The 21,803-nt window shown below is 39.5% G+C and overlaps 1 protein-coding gene across 3 annotated transcripts in view; it reads right to left on the minus strand.

Annotated features, from left to right (window-relative positions):
* Abcb5 (ATP-binding cassette, sub-family B (MDR/TAP), member 5) overlaps nt 1–21,803 on the minus strand; it is a 98,949-nt gene that overhangs the window by 38,250 nt on the left and 38,896 nt on the right. For all 3 annotated transcript variants that reach the window (XM_006516370.3, NM_029961.2, XM_017315245.2), the window contains 7 exons: nt 21,487–21,690; nt 14,087–14,257; nt 12,386–12,547; nt 5,688–5,828; nt 1,771–1,914; nt 425–529; nt 208–285 (listed from right to left, as the gene is read on the minus strand). In XM_006516370.3, the coding sequence (XP_006516433.1) occupies nt 208–285; nt 425–529; nt 1,771–1,914; nt 5,688–5,828; nt 12,386–12,547; nt 14,087–14,257; nt 21,487–21,690 (1,005 nt within the window). The remainder of the gene's footprint in view (nt 1–207; nt 286–424; nt 530–1,770; nt 1,915–5,687; nt 5,829–12,385; nt 12,548–14,086; nt 14,258–21,486; nt 21,691–21,803) is intronic.

The following is a 21,803-nucleotide window of genomic DNA, read 5'->3' on the forward strand; positions in this document are numbered from 1 at the left end:
TCTCCAGACCCAGGATATGTGTTTATTAGAAGAATATGCTCATAAGAATTCTAATGGTAGATTTTTGCTGCCTAGAACAATAACAAAACTATGCTTTTCAATGATCTGATATAAAGACTATGTCAAGAGATGAGAAAGAATGAAAGGTTAGAATGTTTGACAGCAAATCTAAATTAAAAGAAGAAAAACTCCACTCCAGTTACTGACCTGGTAGAGCATGGCTTTGAATGCCGAGTGTCTTAATCTCATGGCTAAATTTTCCTCTGCTCTGCCATAAAACAATCCCTAGGGAACAAACAGAACAGTCCACACTTATTCTTAAATCTCTTTGTATCATTCAGTTATGGATGTTTTTAATCGGAACAGAGAAGATAATGTAAACATGTAACCCTGCCCAGGGCTGATTAGTCAATTAAAGGTTTACCTGCATCAAGTAGGTGACAAGAGCTACTATGCCCAAGACGACTAACATCATGGAGTAGAGCTCTGCATCCTGCTTTAATGTAGCTTTATTTTTATCTTCAAACATCTGAGAAGAAACAGAGTTTCCTTCAGAAGCTTGGAGGAAAGTGTAAACAGAAAACAAAACCAACCTCTCTTAAAACATCTATATACATCAGGATTTTCTACAGGAATTGCAAAAGGTAAAGAAAAAGCTATGCATTTCTGGGCAAACAAACAAAATAAAACAATAACTATTATTCCCTTGCCTACTTTAAATACATATGGTAAAATAAACTTACTTTTAATTGCCTGCATTTGCTTGGTAAATATATCAGACAAATGTATCATAGTACATTTTCCTTTTTTATTATTATTTGAATTCTCTCCCTTCCTTCCTCCCTCTCTCCCTTCCTTCTTTGAATGTGTAGGTGTGAACTGGGCTATTTGTGTATAGGTCAGAGGTCAACTTTGGTAATAGATTCTTTCTTGTCTTCCACCTTGTTGAGGCAGAGCACATCCTATTTCTGAAGTAGTGAATGTTCTAGTCTGCCCTCCATATGCTTCTTGCCTAAGCTCTGTCTCTGTCTCCCATCTTGCCATAGAGTACAGATGTACATTACCACATTTGGCTTTTTATTTGCGTTCTGGGGATCAAATTCAGGTTGTCAAACTTGTGTGGCAAGCACTTATACCTAGAGAGACAGCTTATAGTATTTTTTCAATTAGATCAACAGTTTGAATTATTATTTCTAATAACTTCTAATAACATATTTCTTAATATTTTTCTAAAGTAAGACATTTGATGTGCCCCTAGAAGTTGTTCCTAAAACTAGGTGTTAGACCTACACATTGGCATGGAATGCAGCTGTGCACAGGAGTGCTGAAATCTGTGTTGGTCTAGTAAGATCCCAAACTAGTCAACTCTTCAAGGGCTCTGGCACAATCCCAAACTCGTATTCCCTCTCCCTGAGCTGGCAGGTAATAAAACTTTGTCATTGTTTGGACAGGTTGGGAAGAGAGAAGCTGTATCTGTCTCTTTTATTGCTTCAGTGCTTAGGAATGCTGATACAACACTGGAGTCAGAATTAAAAAACAAAGCAATTTCTTTACAGATCACCCAGTCAACAAGACCCAGCTGAACATTACATAACAGACATGGTCCATCTCCTGGGCTCAGGAGCTACCTTTCCTACCATGGACTCTGCCCTGGGGATGACCCACTGAAAGTTCTGGTTCCCATTGTGCTGATCAATACAATACAGCTCTGTGCTCTCAGATATGCTTAATTTAAGTTGTTAAAAACATAAACAAATGGGTTTTACTTACAGTGACTAATTTTCCAAAGATGATGGAAAATACTGGATGAACAGATCCATTTAAAGCAGAAGCCAGTGTTCCCAGAACCACAAAAGGCCATTCAGACTTGCTTAATTTAAATATTTTTAATAGTGAAACTTCAGGAAGACTTGTCTACAAAGCAAACAACATCAGTCTGAGGGTATTATGGAACGCAGAGGCAGGAGATACGGAAGTGCACTGGAACCTATCAAATATAACAAATGGCAGTGTACAATTGTATTTGTCTTAGAAAAATTTACCACTGTTATTACTAACGATGAGTCTGAAAAGAATCTTACATCAAAGTGATGATTTGTATGACATTAGTTTTTGGAATTTTACTTAGTTGAAGTACAAAATGGGGCTGGAGAGATGGGTCAGTGGTTGAGAACCAGGATTTGATTCCCAGCACCTACATGGAAGCTCATAACCTGTAACTCCAGTCCCAGGGCTCCTGGTATCCTCTGCTAATTTCTCAGGCACTGTACACACATGATGCACAAAAAAGAGAAAAACAGACATACACATACAAAATAGAATAATAACAAATTTAAAAAGAAATCACACAGTGGGTCACTGGTTCAGGTAGCTAAGAACACATGAAATCATAACCTTAATTTTTCTTACTCTTGTCAGATTGAATATCACACTCAAGGCCAGGATAAAGTTTAGGCAGGAAATCGGCAGAGAAAGCACAGTAGGTCAATGCTTTACTAGAATTTTTAGCCTCCTGTAAGGGGTACAGGCTGTGTGCTCATACTCTGCAGGGATGGTATCCACTGCAGTACAGATGAGATAACCAGGAACACTGCTATGCTCACCCAGTGCTTGATATTGAGTTAATGTTTAGCTGTCGTGCATTCAGAAACATTTTACTGTTGTCAGTTCTTCCACTTTTGTGATCCCAGCATTCAGTTATGATGCTCTCATATACAGTTGTGAGTCAATTTTAAAAGGGGTGTGTGTGTGTGTCCCTATGGATTTAAAAAGCCCAATTTTTTTAAGGTACTGTTTAATCATTTATTTGTATTTAATTATATTTATCATTTATTCTGGCCTCTAAGGCCAGAAGAGAGATGATTTTGAGTGGCTGGACATGGGTGCTGGGAACCAAACATGGATTTCCTGAAAGAGCAGCAGCAATAGCTCTGACAGCTCTTAACCGCTGAGCCAGCTCTCCAGCCCCTCATTCAGAGAAGATGCACCTAACCCTCACGAGACTGGAGGCCCCAGGGAATTTAGAGGTCTGGTGGGGTAGGGGTGGGGATATCCTTGTAGAGGTAGGGGGGATGGGGAGGAGGTATGGGATGTGGAACAGTTGGAGGGTGGACTGGGAGGGGAACAAAATCTGGAGTGTAAAAAAATAAAGTTGAAAAAAAAAAAGAAAGTTCAATTTTGGCTTCAGACCAAAAAAAAAAAAAAGAAAAAAAAAAAAAAGAAGAAGTTGTTGACAAGACAGAAAAGAATAGCATAAAATAAGGCAAAATAAAAATGAAAATCTCTGTAAAATCATGAGCAATGTCATGAGACTTACAGATTAAAGAATGTTTAAAGGCAATCTGATGTAGAAATATGAAATAGGCATTTTCTATAGAAGCACAAACCAATCTGATGAAGTTAAAAATCTCCTAAAGAATTTTAAATTTCATCTGATTATTTTAGAAGTTTATTAAGTTATGATTTGTACAAAGGCAATTGCACACACATGAATAACTGGGGAGTTTGAAAGCAGCTATTCATGAAACTATTAACATAGTGCTATAGTTAATATAATTGCTTCCCCAGAAGGTTCGCTTGCCTTTTGCAAGCCCTTTCTCTCCAGCTTCTCAGTTGCCAGGCCAGCTCCTTCAACCTATGCCCACCCCTGAAACTCATGTTGATGTCATGATGTCATGTTTCTGTCTCTTCACTCTTTTCTCTCACTTTGTAGTTGGTGTGCTGCTAATTTTTTTTCAGAGCTTTGGGAGTTTTTAATATAGCCTGACTCAAGGACTACAGCAGATATGTGGTTTACAAATACTTTCACTCTATGGTTTATTCTATTGCTTAAATCTGTTTTATAAATGGCAATGTCCTTCACTCTAATAATGTCTGATTTGTTATTATTTTTTCTTATCAGTATGTTTTTTAAATTATAGCTAGGAAATCTTAAAGTCACAAAGATTTTCTACTAGGTATTCTCACATAAATTCAATGTTTTTATATTAATAAAAAGTGTGTGTGTGTGTGTGTGTGTGTGTGCACGTATGCACATGCCACTGGGTACATGTGTTGGTCAGAGGACAACTTGTAAGAGTCTATTCTATCCTACCATGTGGGTGTGGGACTTGAGCTCAGGTTACCAGACGCCTTTACACCCTAAGCCATTTCAGCCCTTTGCGTTTTCTTTTCTTTCACTATTAATTTTTATTAAATGCTAGATGTTGTGAATTTTACTCTGTTGGTTACCTGAAATAAATGAAAATTCCTATGATACCCACCTATGACATCTACAGTCATTGACAATTGGCAGTGCTGGATAGGGTAGCAGAAGGACTGAGGTACACATCCAGAGCTCAGGAAGAAAACTGACAAAGCACAAGTACAAAGCATCACACAGGGGTCAGGAATGTGGAGCTGGGAAGAAGGAGAGCGCTGGGACTGAGGGAAGGGGTACATGGAAGATGGTGGGTGGTGCTTATGACAAGGCATGCTGGCTTTTGTTTGTTTGTTTGTTTGTTTGTTTTTTTGTCAACTTGACACAAACCAGAGCCTTTAGGGAAAAAGGATCCTCCATTGAGAAAATGCCTCAACATGGCCTGTAGGCCAGTCTGAGGGGGCATTTTCTTGATTAATGACGCATGAGGGTAGTCCCAGATCCTGTGGGCAGTACCACTCATGGGCAGGAGGTTATATAGAAAGCCAAACTGAGTGAACCACGGGGAGCAACCTCCATGACCTCTGCTGCAGTTCCTACCTCTAGGTTCCTGCTCCCTTCAGGATGAACAACAATTGTATGCTGAAATAAACACTTTCCTTCCCAAGCCGCTTTTGAGTATGTTGCTTAGCATGACAATAGAAACCTGACTAGGGAAGGTGCTGAGAACATTCAGTTGTGGGTCTAGAGCCCAAGGTGGGTTAGAGGAAGAAGTTTCATTGTGACACAGAAATGAGACAGGGTAGAATGGTGTGACTGAAGAGAATATTGAATATTCTCAGGGTCAAGGAGGGATAAATTGGGGTGACCTTTGTGCTGGGAGCAGAGAAGAACATGCTTGGGGACAGGTATCCCTGTTCATGGGAGCAGAGGGTACTGGAGGCCTGAACTGTGCATGCAGCTTGTCTGCATCCAGGCTGTTGCTGCAGGAGTGGCAGGTGAAAGAGACATTGAGATGATCTAGAAACACTTCTCCACATGCAGAGAAAGCAGGTAGTACATAGATGACCAACAGGGTCATGATACTGTGGCCTGGGGTTTAAGAATCTTGAGTTGGTAACGACTCCCAGGCTCTCCTCCATTCTTAGAAGTGCCTTTTCCTTAATAGTTGGTTTGAATTTCTGTGACTATTCACTTGTTGTTAATCCAGTTCTTTGTTTAAGTCCCATTGGATGCCCTCCAGACTCAGATCTATAACATCCTAACCCAAATTAAGATGGTGGTGGCCTTGGGGTGACTGGAGTGGTGCTTCAAGCTTCTGTTTTAACCCATAGTTTTCTTTGTAGGAAGGAACAGCATGTTTTCATGAAAAAATTTTCCTGCCCAACAGGACCTTTTTGACATAAATGCAGTCCATTAGATGTCCCCATTAGTGTCACAGAGAAGTGAGAGCAAACGCTTTGTGAACTTAGTGGCACTGTTCTATTTTATTGTAAGTCAATTCTAAATTTTATAAGGACTAATTAGAGAACATGTATGCAAGCATTACCTTTTGATGGTGTACGGCTTCCTCCAGCTGGTCAGTGCAGGGGGCCTTGGCACTATTCACATCGCACAGAGAACCATAGCTGGCATTTCCTGCAGTGGAACATGTCCTTGATTCCATTTGTTCATCGACCTTTTTAATATCCTTCAATGAAGAATGTGCATGCTGTCATAATAGTGCCTTAAAGGAAGAGTGTACATGCTGATGCCTTAAAAATACAAAGGCAGGGATAGGGAGACAGCTCAGCTGCCAAAGTGCTTGTTCAGCAAACACAAGGATCTGGGTTTGGTTCCCAGGATTCAAGTTTTTAAAAAGCTGTGCATGGTGGACTGCACTTGGCATTCTAGTGCTGGAGAAGAGAGGAAGGGGTGCTGCAGTGTGGGTTGGGAGATGGGGTAAGAAAGCAGTTGGAAGGTGAGGATGTGGACAGATAGATAGACATAGATTGATCCTTTTGGCTTGCTGGCTACAAAGTTTAGCATACTTGGTGAGATGTAGGCTAGTTAGAGACTCTTACACACACACACACACACACACACACACACACAAACAAGCTTACAAGGTGAATGGTGCTTTCATACACACACGTGAGTACATACACACATATGCACACACACATTGCACACACATGCACACTCATGCACACATACGTGCACACATACAGAGCATACACATATACACTCACATATGCCTGCACACATATACATGCATACATACATGTACACAATACAAACACAAACATGCACACATGTACAAACACACATACATTCATGTATATACATACACATGCACTCATCTGTGCACATACACATATACATACACATATATACTCACACACATGTATGCATGCACACATATATACACGCTCCCCACCCCACCCCCCAAAAAACACTCAAAGGGAAAGAATACAAAGGTATTTTGTTGTGTCACTTTAAAGCTTATGTGTGTGTGGCCCAAGACCTGAGACAGAACTTAAGAAACAGTAATACTTTCTAGAGCCCACAGCCATAGCCATAGCCAATCCAGAATGAGATTTCAGTGCAAAATGGGTGTTTGAGGGTGTTTCATGAGAATAAATTGTTAAAATATAGATTAGTGTTCAATTCTAAGTGAGATTGCACTGTAGCTAGTTTTTCTTTTGTAATTCAGAAAGATGAGGGTAATTTTAGTGAGACACCCAAGCTGTATTCTTCAGGAGTGAGAGAGTAGATCTGTGATTTTACCAGATGTCACTTCTAGTACAGGGAGCTTGCACAAGATGATGGGCACTCAGCTAGGGTAGCAGCTGAGAGAAGAGCAAGTGGGCAAGGAGCATGTGCACAGGACCGAATTCCAGGGATGCTGGGATTCTTCACTAATCTGAAGAGCAGTTAATGAGTTACAAAGGTACAGTGAATTTTAGCCAGGCTGACTTGCCATTGTCATCTGTAATCATACACTCCTATGCTATCATCCTCCTTTCTGTTATTTTTCTACCATGGAAGTAATCTCTTATTTGCTTATCTCTTTTTTCTTCTTCTTCAGGAGTTACTCTGTGGAAAATTTAAAATAGAATTTGACCAGTTCTTATAGTTAAGTTTTCTAAGGAAAAGTTATATTTCTGGTCAAAGACAATCCATTTTTTTCTAATGAGCTTGCTAGACAAAAGAATAATGAGAATGGTGGGAGTATTAAATGTTTTAATAGGTACCCAGTATGAGTAAATGCAAACCTTAGTGCCAGGCCTCGGATACCTTACAACTTAAGGAGGCCTCCAACACAAGACAGGCTGTTGTCATTGCTGTTAGCTGCTCTCCAGGACTAGAGAGATGGTAGGACCCTGTTGTTGAAGAGAAAACACATTTTGATTGTAAGCCAAGCTGAGACTGACCTGAGAACTTCCTGCTTTCCAAGAGCTGGAAGACTGAATGGGAAGCTGGAAGAGTAAAGTCAGAGTCATCTTACTCAGCATTGGACTCTGAGTACTACAACACTGACCTACCAGGCAAGGCATTGCAATAGTGGCATGGAGATTACTGGGGTAACTGCTTTCTTCTTAAATCTGGACACAGGAGGAAATTGATGTCTAACTGTAAGTTACACGACTGTAAACATGGTCAAAGTTCATGGATTTTTAGAAGGTCATGAGTCCTAGGAGGGAACATATGCTGTATTGTTAAATGAACATGTCAAATTGTCTTCTAATTACACTTATATTCATTAGTGCTAATCTCAATCTTGTCCAGAGAAGCTACCTTCTGCAGTGAGCAGCAGTTAATGAAGACACTGAGATTTGGCTAAAGTGCCAAGAAAAAGTGACTTATTGCTAACTTGGACACCTCAAGGCTCAAGGGACATAGTGGGGAAAAGCCTGAGGATGAGGAAGAGTGCTGTGAAATACGCCTTCTGGACGTGACATAGTCACTGTACCCACTGACTCACCACAGCCATGATCACATGAGCAAGAACAAGCCAAGAAGATCAATTTCCCAGCAGGCAGCATTAATTGGACTCAGTGACTTACAAAAGCAAAAAGAGAAAATACAAAAGAAAGGATAGTCTGTGAAGGTGGAAGGGGGATGTTGTAGGAGAGTAGATTGGAGAAGTTGGGGGTAGGTCAGAGATCAAGATACATTGTATACATGTATAAGTTTGTCAAGGTACAAATATAAGATATTCTAAAAACTACATCTGTACTTGATTGATTTTTTTTTTAGATTTATTTATTTATGGATTTTTTTTTTTTTGCCTGAATGTATGTATATGTGTGTCTGGTGTCATGAAGGTCATTGATTGCATGGACCTGGAGAGGGTTTTTGTTTTTGTTGTTGTTTTGTTTTGAGATGGAGTTTCTCTGTGTAGCCCTGCCTCTCCTGGAACTATGTAGATCAGGATGGCCTACAATCTACAAATCTTCGTACCTCTGCCGCTGAAGTGCTGTGATTAATTTCACCACTGCCTGGTGAAGTTAGAGTTGTGGATGGTTATCAACTATTATGTGAGTCCTGGGAGCTGAACCTGGGTCCTTTGTAGGAACATCTAGTGCTTTTACCCACTAAGCCATCTCTCCCGTTCCTCTGTACTTGATTTTATTTTATATCCATTTATGCAAAAGTAACTCCAAATACTTGTGAGAATTAGCTTGTTTAGTACTTAAAATAATTAGTTAACCAATTACTGCATGACTCCCCATGTTAGGGATTAGGAAATAGAAGCATAGATAATTTAAGACACTTATCCCAGGTCCTGAAAGTGTGACCTTACAGTCAGCTAGCAGTGACAGCAGCTCATTCTTCAGTTATTGTGCTGTGTTGCTTCTCAAGCTTGCTTGCTTGCTTGCTTGCTTCCTTCCCTCCCTCCCTCTTTCTCCTTCCTTCCTTCCTTCCTTCCTTCCTTCCTTCCTTCCTTCCTTCCTTCCTTCCTTCCTTTTTCCTCTCTCTCTCTCCCTCTCTCTCTCTCTCTTCCATGTGTGTGGGCATGTGTGTGTGTGTGTGTGTGTGTGTATGTGCATACGTGCATGTGTGTGTGTGTGTGTGTGTGTGTGTGTGTGTGTGTATGTGCATACGTGCATGTGTGTGTGTGGTATGTATGGTGTATGTGTGTGTGTGGTGCATGTGTGTGTATATATGTGTGTAAGTGTGTGTATGTATGTGTTGTGTGTATACCTGTGTGCTTGTAAATGTGGAGGTCCAAGGTTGACATTGAGAGTCTTTTTTGATCATTCTCTATCTTATTCATTGAGGCAGAGTCTCTCAGTTGAACCCAGAGAGCACTAATGGTTAGTCTAGTTGGGCAGTATGTACTGGAGATTTTGTCTCTTCTGAAATTATCCCCTACACTAGTGGGAATCCCAAATTATAGCCCTCTACTGGCGACAATCTGGAATTACAGGAGTCCCCCCACACTGGGGGTGGGGGGATCTGAAATTATAGGGATCTGATACACTAATGGGAATGTGGAATCACAGAGGGACCACCACACTGGTGGGGATATGGAATCTGGCCCTCATCCTTACAAGGCAATGGTTCTTTCCCCACCCTCTAGCCACCTAATATATATACAGCTTTAGCTTTGCCATTGTAATGGTCATGGATTTTCAGAATGACTAATTTTGACTCTACAGTCAGCAGTAGCAAATAAATGCATCTGGAATTTGAAAAAAGAATTACTTGCTCATGTGTGCTCATTGAGTGTTAAGATTACAATATGATCTGTGTGAATTGACACAGTTTTGGTTATCTGAGAACACTAATATACTTCAAAGAAGGTGTTAAAGTATTTTGCATGACTATAATACAAATGTATTATTTCTGATTTTCTTACAATGTGAAACCCTTTAACGTAAGGCCTAGCAATGGACTTTCAGTTTAATTATAATGAAAAACAAAAGATGTGTTATTCCAAAGAAAGTCTAATAGTTCTTAAAAATGGTTCTTAAAAATCTCTAAAAGTGGCTGGGGGTGGAAGCAGAGCCAGCAGAGATGCATGCCTTCAATCCTAGCACTTGGCAAGAGGCAGATGGATCTCTGAGTTCGAGGCCAGCCTAGTTTTCAGAATGAGTTCCAGGACAGCCAGGGTTATATAGAGAAACCCTGAGAAAGAAAAAAACAAAGACTCAAAAAGTGAGAAATTTGGCCTCCAATATGTCCTTTTCTTACTAGTTATATTGGTTTGGAAATATTGAATTTTGTGACTTCATGAGCTGATTCCTCTAAGGTTGAGTCTCAACCTGTGAGTCCGACCCCTTTGTGGGTCCCATATCAGATATCCTGCATTTCAGATATTTACATTACAATTCAGAACAGTAGTAAAATCTCAGTTATGAAGTAACATGAAACAGTTTTTTTTTTGGGGGGGTTGGGTTACCACAACATGAACTGTATTAAAGGGTCACAGCATTAGAAAGATTGAGAACCAGTGCTCTAAGGAATGAAAAATCATGAAGATTCAGTTGTCAAATAACATCTAGCTCTAATTTTAAAAGAAACACAGAATAGAGACAGATATGAAATGAAATCAAAATCAAGAAGTTAATCAAGTAGGTTGTACTTTCTTCCTTTTCTTTTTTTTTTAGTATGTACGTGTGTTTTTATTTTTAATTTAAAAAAAAAGACTTATTTATTATTATATATAAGTACACTGTAGCTGTCTTCAGACCCACCAGAAGAGGGTGTCAGAGCTCATTACGGGTGGTTGTGAGCCATCATGTGATTGCTGGGATTTGAACTCAGGACCTTTGGAAGAGCAGTCAGTGCTCTTACCGGCTGAGCCATCTCACCCACCCAGTGTCTTTATATGTAAGTGTGTATGTGTGTGTGTATGTGTGCACATGTGGGTATACATGCTTGCATGCATGCCTTTGTGTCAGTGAGTGTGTGTGTGTGTGTGTGTGTGTGTGTGTGTAGAACAGAGGTTAAAATTGAGTGTCTTCCCCCATTGCTTCCTCCATCTTACTTTTTGAGGTAGGGTCTTTCAATGAATCCAGGTTCATGAGTTTGACTAGATTGGTAGGCCAATGAGCTGCAGAAGTTTACCTGCCTCTGCCCATCTCAGAGCTGGAGTTTCAAAAAGGGCCACAGTGTCTGGCTTTTATATTGTTGGAGATCTGAACTTAAATTCTCATGCTTACTTGGCAGGCATGCTATTGACTGAGATATCTTCCCAGAACCTTCCTTGCATTAAAAACAACAACAAAAGCAACCAGAATCTCACTATGTGTCTGGAACTCACAAGAATCCTTGTGCCTCTACCTCCTGAGTGCTGGGATTACAGGTCTGAGTCACCATGCTCTGTTTAAGAGTATATTTCAAATTTCTATTTTTTTTTTCATTACCCTTAGGTTGTGCTAAATAACACTTTACTTAGTATAGTGGACAAAGTTAGAGTTTACAGTTTTATTATAAACTTGGTGAGGAGATGGAGACTCAGCTTTCTCTACTTCCTAATTTGTAAAACAATAATCTGAACATCCAAGATAGGACCAGACAGTGGAAGTCAAATAAACAGAAAAAGACTAAAGTTATTTACCGATATAAGAGCCTTTAGGAAGAAATCAGTTCTCTAGACTAAGAGAAGGAAGCAGGAGTAGAATGAAGGACATGGTAAGAGTTAATTTAAATCTTCTACTCCTGTGCCTTAAGAAAAGAGCTGTGTAAAATCCAGCAGGGTGGATCTCAGCACAAGTAGACATATGAATCCTGAAAAATGAGAGCTGGCAACTTTATCCTGCCCCTTTGACTACCCAGTATGAGCTGTGTATCCCACCTATGTGATGCGTATGTATGGATCAGAGTTTGTGTGTATGTGTGTTCATTCCACAGATACTTATTAAGTTCCACTCCATGCTATGTGCACTGTCTGCTGCACTTCACATTTTAGAACTCCCCCCCCCCCACACACACACTGCAATCCCTGGCCTTTCTGACAGGCTTCTAAGAACTGCTAATATCTCTCCCTCACTGTCTCTCCCACCTTTATTCTCCCAGCATTCATTGTTCTTCATGAAAGGCTAAGCTTTACCATTCAGTTGCACAACCAAGTGGGTGTTTTGTTTGATTGTCTTTTTAATCTCTGCATTGCTGTCTTATCCCTCTGCCTTTCTTCTCAGCATTATCCCCCACCTTGTAGTCTTTGAAGCCATTCTGTGGGGAATGTAACCCTGCCCTGCCCTGTTGCTTCTTACTTTACAAAGAAACATGCACACTTAACAACCCATAGTCTACCTGTGCCATGGCGAGGGAGTAGTACAGCCCCTGCTTTGCCATTAGTTCAGCATGGGTCCCTTTCTCCACCACCATGCCATCCTTCATTGTCACAATCAGGTCTGCCCCACGAATGGTGGAGAGCCTGTGTGCTACCACAATTGTAGTCCGGCCTTTGCTTGCCTACCGAACAAAAGATATGGAAAATAAACAGAAGAGTGTTAGAGATAACTTGTGCAATAGTCAGGGCAACTTATTTTCACAATTATTTTACAAAGAATCTCACCCTGGGATATAGAAAATCAGATACTCAGCAGATTAGAAGGACTAGTAGAAATTAGAATATATAAAAAAAGTAATTTGTTCCAAATGGTGTTTTTTTTTTAAATAAAAACCATAACCATAGTATCTTAGCTCTAGAAAGAAACCTAACGAGAGTTTTTGAGCTATCTAATCATAAGAGCAAACTATATCTAAGATTTAAACTCATTGTCATCTCTCAAATGAGCATGTTTTTTGACAAGTTATGTGCAGACTTAAGGTTAAATGTGTTTTAATCTGACTTACAACAATTATTAGTACATAGGTGGGTACACATAAGGGCATTGATAGATACATTTCAAACTGAATTTATTCAGCTCACAGGGGCATGCCAGTATTTAGAAGCCAACATTTGCCCTGTCTTGTGACAGCCACTGCTCACCCACCAAAGGGACCATTTTGTTCCCAGTAACGTGTGTGAGTGTGTGTGTGTTTATATAAATGGAATCTGCAGTCTATACACTTGATTGTCCATGTATTTATGGCTTTGAGGCTAACCATTTTGCTTCCTATACCTACAAAATATTTTACTGTATGGATATAATTTATCCATTCTTTTGATAACTGGATTTGAGTTGTGTTTAGTTAGTTTGTTTTCTATAACATATAAATTCTTTCATGTGTTTATTTAGTGAACAAATTTATAGATATCTATCATTTGTACAACTCAAAAGGAGCTGCTATAGGGTGTCCCAAGTCTATAGAGGCCCAAGGCGCAGGACAATCCAACAATAGTGCCTGATAGATGAGTGTTATTATATTGAAACTTCTATTTACATTTTCCTAATGAATAATGAAGATGAATAACTTTTCAACTGGTTAGTGAAAACGTGAAACTGTTTTGTGAATGGCCCAGATCTTTTGCCCATTTTTGTATGGGAGCCATCTTTTCTTTGCTAATTATCAGGAGCTGTTTACACATTAACACAATTTCACTTCGAATAGAGAAGCCTTGACTTCCAATTATCTTCCTCAAATAGTACTGGCCACTGTCATGAAACATGAGACTTTAGAATGACCCTTGGGAGGCATTAAAGAAGAAAAATGGTTAGAGGAGAGAAAAATTCCATTAGTGTGAATGGACGAAGCAAAAGATGCCAACTGCTGTCTCTTTGATCAGGGTGTTGTTGCTATGTGCAGATAAGACCTGCTGGAATGGACAGGTGTACAGATTGATGGCTTGCATATGTGAGGTGTGTGTGTGCATGTGCATGCATATGTATATGTATGTCTGAATGCCAACTATAGACTTATTTCTCCAAGTAACATCCTGGAGCCACACCAGAGGAATTCTGGAAACTACTATCTGGTGTCCAAAGAATCCCAAATCTGTACTTTTTTGTACTTAAAAACAATAGTGAACCAGGAATGTGGAACTCAGAAATGATTTTGCCCACTTACCTTCTCCAGTGCAGTTTGAACAAGTGATTCACTCTCTGTGTCCAGGGCAGATGTAGCCTCATCTAAGATCAGAATTTTGGGGTTTCGAACTAGCGCTCGAGCAATGGCAATCCTCTGTTTCTGGCCTCCACTCATTTGAGCTCCTTTTTCCCCTACTAGTGTATTAAATTTCTAATGAGATATAGAGAGGAAAAAGCACACACACATAGAAAGGTGGTAAATGATTAGAGGAGGAAATGGCAGGCACATTTGTGCTTTGATACCAGCTTCATGATTGCTTTATCATGGCCATTCAGTGTCTTTGATTTGATCATTATAAAAACAAACATCTCTGAGGGAAAGTTCTAGCAAAGAGAACGAGCAAAGGTGACTTAGGACCAAACCAGATACCCAGAAAGAAGGATTATTAGAAAAATTCTTTATAGGAGTGAGTTTTCAAATCTCTTTTAGATGACCCCAGAATAGTTTTTAAAAATCTGTGAAAGCATTTACTGTAGTAGTGTTTTTTGGTAATTTGATATGTGCTTTGGAGACTCTGAAAAGTAGTAAGGCAAAAATGAATTCCACTTAGCTGGGTGTAGTGATGCCTATCTGTTAACCTAGTGAGGAGGAGACACTGGCAGGATGGCCAAGAGTTCAAAGCCATCTTCAACTGCACATTGAATTCAAAGTCAACCTGGCCTACAGGTGACTCTGCCTCAAAAACAAAACCAAAAGACCAGGTGTAGTAGTGCACAGCTTTAATTCCACCATTCAGGAGGCAGAGGCAGATAGATTTCTGTGAGTTCAGGCCAATCTGGTCTATGTCTGGAGTTCAAGGACAGGCAGGGCTCTGTAGAGAAACTCTGTCTCAAAACAACAACAACAACAACAACAACAAAAAACAAAAACAAAAACAAACACACAAAACCCCAACAGACTGAACCAAACTTACCACAATTTATTTTTTAAAAGCTTTATTTTTTTCCTAAAACATTTTTCAGTTTTGGGAAACATTTAAGGCCCTCTCTATTATTTTTATTTCTTGAATATAAACAAATTGAATATTTTTATATTACAGTGGGTAACTTCTCGTACCTGTGATCTCTAGTAGTCATATTCTATTGGGTTATGGCACACCTCTCATCAAGGATAGAAGTTCAAATATTCTTTCTAAACCTTCCATTTTTAGAGACTTATTTTTTACTCCTAGTTTTAAAAAGGTCACTCTTGGGACTGGAGTGATGGCTCAGTGGTTGTGAGCACCGGCAGCTGCTTCTGTAGAGGATGAACATTTGGTTCTTAGAATCCATCGGTTGCTCACAATCACCTGTAACTGCAGTCCTTAAGAATCCAATGTCTTCTTCTGACCTCCACGGACACATGTAGTGTGCAAACTTGCAGGCAAACACTCATACACATAAAACAAATTTTAAAAAGGATGAAATTAAAAAAAAATTTAGTCTTATTGTAGAATAATTATGCAAAGGACATATTTTATGGATATAGCCCTGTTTTTTGTTTTTGTTTTTTGGCAAATAAATTAGCACTACAATGACCTACAAAATCTTCTCAGGGTCCTTCTCAGTCCAAATCTGATCTTGCTTCAAAATAGTTATATTTGATTTTGACAGTGCAAATTTATCTACTATTTTTTAAAGACAGCCTCAGATTTGCCATGCAGTCCAGAATGACCTTGGACTCTTCTTGTGTTATCCTGCCTTGACCGTCCAAGTGCTGGGACTACAAGCATGGGACATCATGTTTGCATTTATATGGTGTTGGGAATTGAACCCAGGGCTTTTTGCATGCTAGACAAACTCTCTGCTGAGTTGTATCCTCAGTTCATGTAGTGGTGTTGTGGGCTTTTGTTTTTTGTTTTTGGGTTGTTTTTTTTTTTTTTTTTTCATTTTTCCTTTGGTGATCTCATACACATATACAACACATTTAGATTCTGTCTACCCTCTAGGACATCCAAATGACAACTCCTCCTTCACTTGTGGCTTCTGCTCCCAGCTTCAAGCTCTGCTGCTCTGTCCTTTACTGAGTCCAGTGTACTTGGGTGTAGGAGCATCTGCTGGAGCCAGTGGTCCCTACCATAGCCCACACCCCTGAAGTCCTTCCCTTCTTCAATATCCTTTGCCAATAGCTCCTCAGCTAGGGGTGTTTTTGAAATATGCTCATGATCTGTTGAGTGGTGTGCTCATGTGGCTCCACAAAGTCAATCTCCCTTGGGCTCTCAGGTGCAGCCTCATCAAACAAAAACACCCCCAAGCCCTACTGAGGCCAGTTAAATTTGAATTTCAGTAAATGGTTGACATATCTAAGCTTAAAAATTCATTGTTTCTCTGATATCTAAATTTAACTGGGAACCCTGTATTTCATTTGGTAATAACTTGTAAACTCACTATGGTACTTATTTCCAAGTTTTTGATTATTATGAATAAAGCTCCAGTGAATATTCATGAAAAAGATAATTTGTGACTATGTTTTCTTTTCTAGTGGAAGATGATACATAGAAATAGTGAGCTGTCCTGATCGTATGTCTAACAGTCTGGCAGGCAGACTGCTTTATCAACTGCTGTTCTTTTCAGATGGGAGGAGTGGTCCACGTGCTTATATCAGCACCCAAGTTACTTTAGCAAGTCTTTTTCACTTTGGCCATTCTAGCAAGAGTGAAATCACATCTGACTGCAGCTTTTTCAGCTTTTCTTGATGACTAGTAAAAATGTTCAGTTTTTACATGTGTATTGCTCACTTAGTACATCTTTTGGCAAACCTGAGGTTCTATTTTTTTTCTTTTTTTTAAAATTAGGTATTTTCCACATTTACATTTCCCAATACTATCCCAAAAGTCCCCCATACCCACCCCCCCACTCCTCTACCCACCCACTCCCTCTTTTTGGCCCTGGCGTTCCCCTGTACTGAGGCATATAAAGTTTACAAGCCCAATGGGCCTCTCTTTCCAGTGATCTCACACAACATGTACTCACTGATAAGTGGATATTAGTCCAGAAACTTAGGATACCCAAGATATAAGATACAATTTGCTAAACGCATGAAACTCAAGAAGAACGAAGACCAAAGTGTGGACACTTTGCCCCTTCTTAGAATTGGGAGCAAAACACCCATGGAAGGAGTTACAGAGACAAAATTTGGAGCTGTGACGAAAGGATGGACCATCTTGTGATTGCCATATCCAGGGATCCATCCCATAATCAGCTTCCAAACTCTGACACCATTGCATACACTAGCAAGATTTTGCTGAAAGGACCCAGATATAGCTGTCTCTTGTGAGACTATGCCGGGGCCTAGTAAACACAGAAGTGGATGCTCACAGTCAGCTATTGGATGGATCACAGGGCCCCCAATGGAGGAGCTAGAGAAAGTACCCAAGGAGCTAAAGGGAACTGCAACCCTATAAGTGGAACAACGATATGAACTAACCAGTAACCCGGAGCTCTTGTCTCTATTTTTTTGAAGTCTTAGTTTTTCTTTGTTTCTGATTGTATCAGTTTTTAAATAGTCTGGATTTGTGCCCTGATCAGGTAGAGACATTTGGAACACTTTCTTGTATGGTGTATCTAACCTTTTAATTTTCTATATGATGTTCTTTGAAAGAAGGTTTTAATTTAATTTAAATCCAGTTTGTATCTTTTTTGTTGTTGTTGTTATTTGTTATTGTTTCTTTCCTCTTCTTGAGGGAGGAGTTCAGGGCCTGTGCACCTCCTCAAACACTCCACAACAAGTTACATCCTCAGCCTTTAGTCTCAGTTTTTTTTTTTTAATTATTTTTCAGAAATTTATATAATGTATCTTGACCATATTCCCATCCCTCTTTTGAGACATGGTCAGACTCTTTTCAAACTTGACATTTTTCTGCCACTGCTTCCTCTGTCTCTTGAATACTGGGATCACAAGTGCAATCACATACTTGGGCAGTTTATATATATATATATATATATATATATATATATATATATTTTTTTTTTTTTTTTTTAAGAAAAATACTTTTAAAAAAGATTTCTTTCTTCCTTTCTTCCTTCCTTCCTTCCTTCCTTCCTTCCTTCCTTTCTTTCTTTCTTTCTTTCTTTCTTTCTTTCTTTCTTTCTTTCTTTCTTTCTTTCTCTCTCTCTCTCTCTTTCTTTCCTTCTTTCTTTCTTTCTCTTTTCTCTTTTTTGCTTGCTTGCTTGCCTCCTTCCTTCCTTCTTTACTTCCTCCCCCAACCCCCCCTTTCATGAGTACACTGTAGTCTTCTTCAGACATACCAGAAGAGGGCATCAGATCCCACTTCAGATGGTTGTGAGCCACCATGTGGTTGTAATTGAACTCAGGATCTCTGGAAGAGCAGCCAGTTCTCTTAATCGTGTAGCTATCTCTCCAGCTCCTTACATATTTTTCTAAAAGATTTATTTAAAAAAAAAACCAAAAAAAAAACAAAACAAAACAAACAAACAAACAAAAAAAACAAAAAACAAACCTTAAACAACTCTTTGCGTGTGTCTAAATGCCTAGAGAAGCCAGAAGAAGGTTCTGGTCCCCTGGTACTAGAGTTACAAAATGTGTGCTAGGAGCCAAACGTGAGTCTTTCTGGAAGAGCAGTGTATTAGTCAGGGTTCTCTAGAGTCACAGAACTTATGGATAGTCTCTATATAGTAAAGGAATTTATTGATGACTTACAGTCTGCAGCCCAATTCCCATCAATGGTTCAGTAGCAGCTGTGAATGGAAGTCCAAGGATCTAGCAGTTAGTCTCACATGGCAGGCGAAGGAGCAAGAGCAAGACTCCCTTCTTCCAATGTCCTTATATTGTCTCCAGCAGAAGGTGTAGCCCAGATTAAAGGTGTGTTCCACCACACCCTTAATCCCAGATGAAAGGTGTAGCCCAGATTAAAGGTGTGTTCCACCACACCCTTAATCCCAGATGAAAGGTGTAGCCCAGATTAAAGGTGTGTTCACCTTTAATCCCGGATGACCTTGAACTCAGAGATTTAATCTTCTGGAATCCATAGTCACTATGCCTCAAGATCTCCATACCAAGATCCAGATCAGAAACTTCTATCTCCAAGCCTCCAGATAAGGGTGACTGGTGAGCCTTCCAATTCTGGATTGCAGTTCATTCCAAATATAGTTAAGTTGATAACCAGGAATAGCCACTACAAGCAGCAAATGCCATTAACTGCTGAATTATCTCAGTAGCCTCTGTGTTACCACTTTAGAGAGCAGCACATAGCTTCCTAAGAGTTCTTTGCTTACCTCAACATCATGATTGTCTTCTTTCTGCTAAGGTATTAAATCTATTAATTATTATTTTGAGACTGTTTTACCAACTAGTTCAGACTGGTTCCATACTTGTTATGCAGTGTGGGCTGGCCTCCAAATGGTGATTCTACTGCCTCAGCTCTCTAAGTGATCTACACTTTAATTTTTGAAATACAAGCTAATATTTTGCTTTAAGGTATATGTCAAATTAATTTTTATTTGTGGTGTAATGCAAAAAACCACAGCTCATTGGACATCTTGTTCCAGTGCTATTTGCTTAATTTTTTGGCTTTCATCTGATTAATTTTATTAGCCTTGCTAAAACTTAACTGATACATGGTCTCGTTTTGAGTGTTTGCCCTGCTGTTATCCCTGTCCACTGATGTTCCTCTACTACTGTATTGGTTGTTGTCTTGAACAAGATGTTGTGAGTGTGTGCTAGCATTGCTGTTTTTAAAGCTGTTTCATCTATATTCACATTTTGATTTTATAAATACAAAAATATTTGGGAGTCTATCCATCACTTTCTACACATATACATAGCAGTCATGGAATTCTCTAATTGGCAAAGAATCACATTTATAGGTTAACTTGGGAAGAATATACAACCTTAAAAACAACTGACTCTTTAATAAATAAAACACAATTTATTTAGGACTTCTTTTATTGTTTTGCCTCATCTTTTATTAAATGTATTCTGAAGAAAATTTATTTTGAAGACTTGTGAGAGCTTTAAATTTTTTTTTATAACTTTCACCACTATTTAAAAATTTAGTTGATTTGTAAGAATACTTGGGCTCATTATTTGCTTTTTCTCTGAATTTGTTTGGTAGTTTGTGTCTTTGAAGGAGTTGACCCTCCCTCTTCCAAGCTGTTAAATCCATAGGCACAAGGGGTTCATAGTTTCCCTTAAGGTCAACTTTTCAGTGACTGTGAGGTCAAGAATGGCTTTTGCTGCTGATTCTCTGTCTTTCTGTCTCTGTCCTCCTCCCTCCTCCCTCCCTTCATTCTTCTCCCCCCTCTCTTTCTCCTTTTCTTACTCCCTCTTCTTCTCCCCTTTCTCATCCCCCCCCCCCGCCACCCCCCAGTGACTATGCCTGTGAATATTGGCATTCATCACACTAACCTTTAGTTTCTCCTTTTATTCTTTGGATTACAGCATTGTGACTTACTATTAAATTTACCGCAAAGGGCATCTTTGTTTATACATGTTCTTTTAGTAAAGTAAATACCAACTTGCAGAGTCAGGTTGAAATGCTCTTGAATTCTAAGTGAGAGGCGGGAGAGCACTGTGCATTTGAGGAAATTCACTGAAAGGAATAAAAGACCAACAAAGGGCAATGTGCTGCTTCTCAGCCAAGGAAAGGAACCTTCAAGCCCCGAGTGATCTTGCTGGCCTGCATGCTATGTTAATCACTATGTTAAATCACGGCATAATAAACATTATTTTAAAAAAAAGTTATTTTTTGTTACAATGTACACAGTGTGGTTTTTAAGTGTGTCCTTCAAAATTAACGCTTTTTATTATTGTGACCCTCTGGAGTGATGGGTTGCAGATATAATTTAACTTCAAGTGTAAGTTTTTTTTATCTTATTGGATACAACCACAATTATCAGGTGGCTCTAATGAACTTAAACTTCAGGAAAGATAGGTAAATGGTTTAAAAACTATCACCCTATGTTCATTAATACTTGTCTTGCTTCCAAGAATTTCAAATTTTATCACATCTTTTTACAGTTCTACATTTTTAATACAGTGTTCGTTCCTTGAACTTTTAGAAGAACCTCATCTTAGCACATCAGTCCTGACAGCGTGTGAGCATGCCATTTTTACTACTAACCACTAGATGGAGGTACAAACCAACATTCTCAGCTTGCGCTCCCGATTTTTCTCAAGTTTCTTTGTCCTGCTTTAACATAGATATTCTTTTCTTTTTCGGGTACAGTGACATGCAGAAAAATTAAACTTACCTCTCGCAATTGGCCTTTTACTGACGTCTTCCTTCTTTTGGACTTTAGCACGTTCCTCGGTCTGCAGATGCTGCATCTAAAATACTCTCCACATGAACCCACTGTGTAATGTGAATTGGCCTAGCTGGGCTGTGCGGAGCCCTCAGGTACTCTGGCTGGATTTTGAGAACCCAGGCAGCACAATCTCACCTTAGGAAAGGCCATTATGAAGTCGTAGGCGTTTGCCTCCCTCGCTGCCTGTTCCATTTCCTTTTCACCCACACCTTCGCGCCCAAACTTAATATTGTTACCGATGGTGGTCCCAAACAGAACTGGCTCTTGTCTGACCACTCCAATTTGCTCTCGGTAATGTCGCACGTTTTGGGCTCGGATGTCATTCTCATCTACGGTGATCTGCCATACCAAAGAACCAAGCAGGCTATGATGCTGTCCAAGGTGTTGGCTTCCAACTGTCTTCTTAATCCAAAGAATAAACTGAGAAGTAGTATCTCAGCCAGGACTCGCTA

This window comes from Mus musculus, chromosome 12, assembly GCF_000001635.26.
Source record: "Mus musculus strain C57BL/6J chromosome 12, GRCm38.p6 C57BL/6J".
Lineage (NCBI taxonomy): Eukaryota > Metazoa > Chordata > Mammalia > Rodentia > Muridae > Mus > Mus musculus.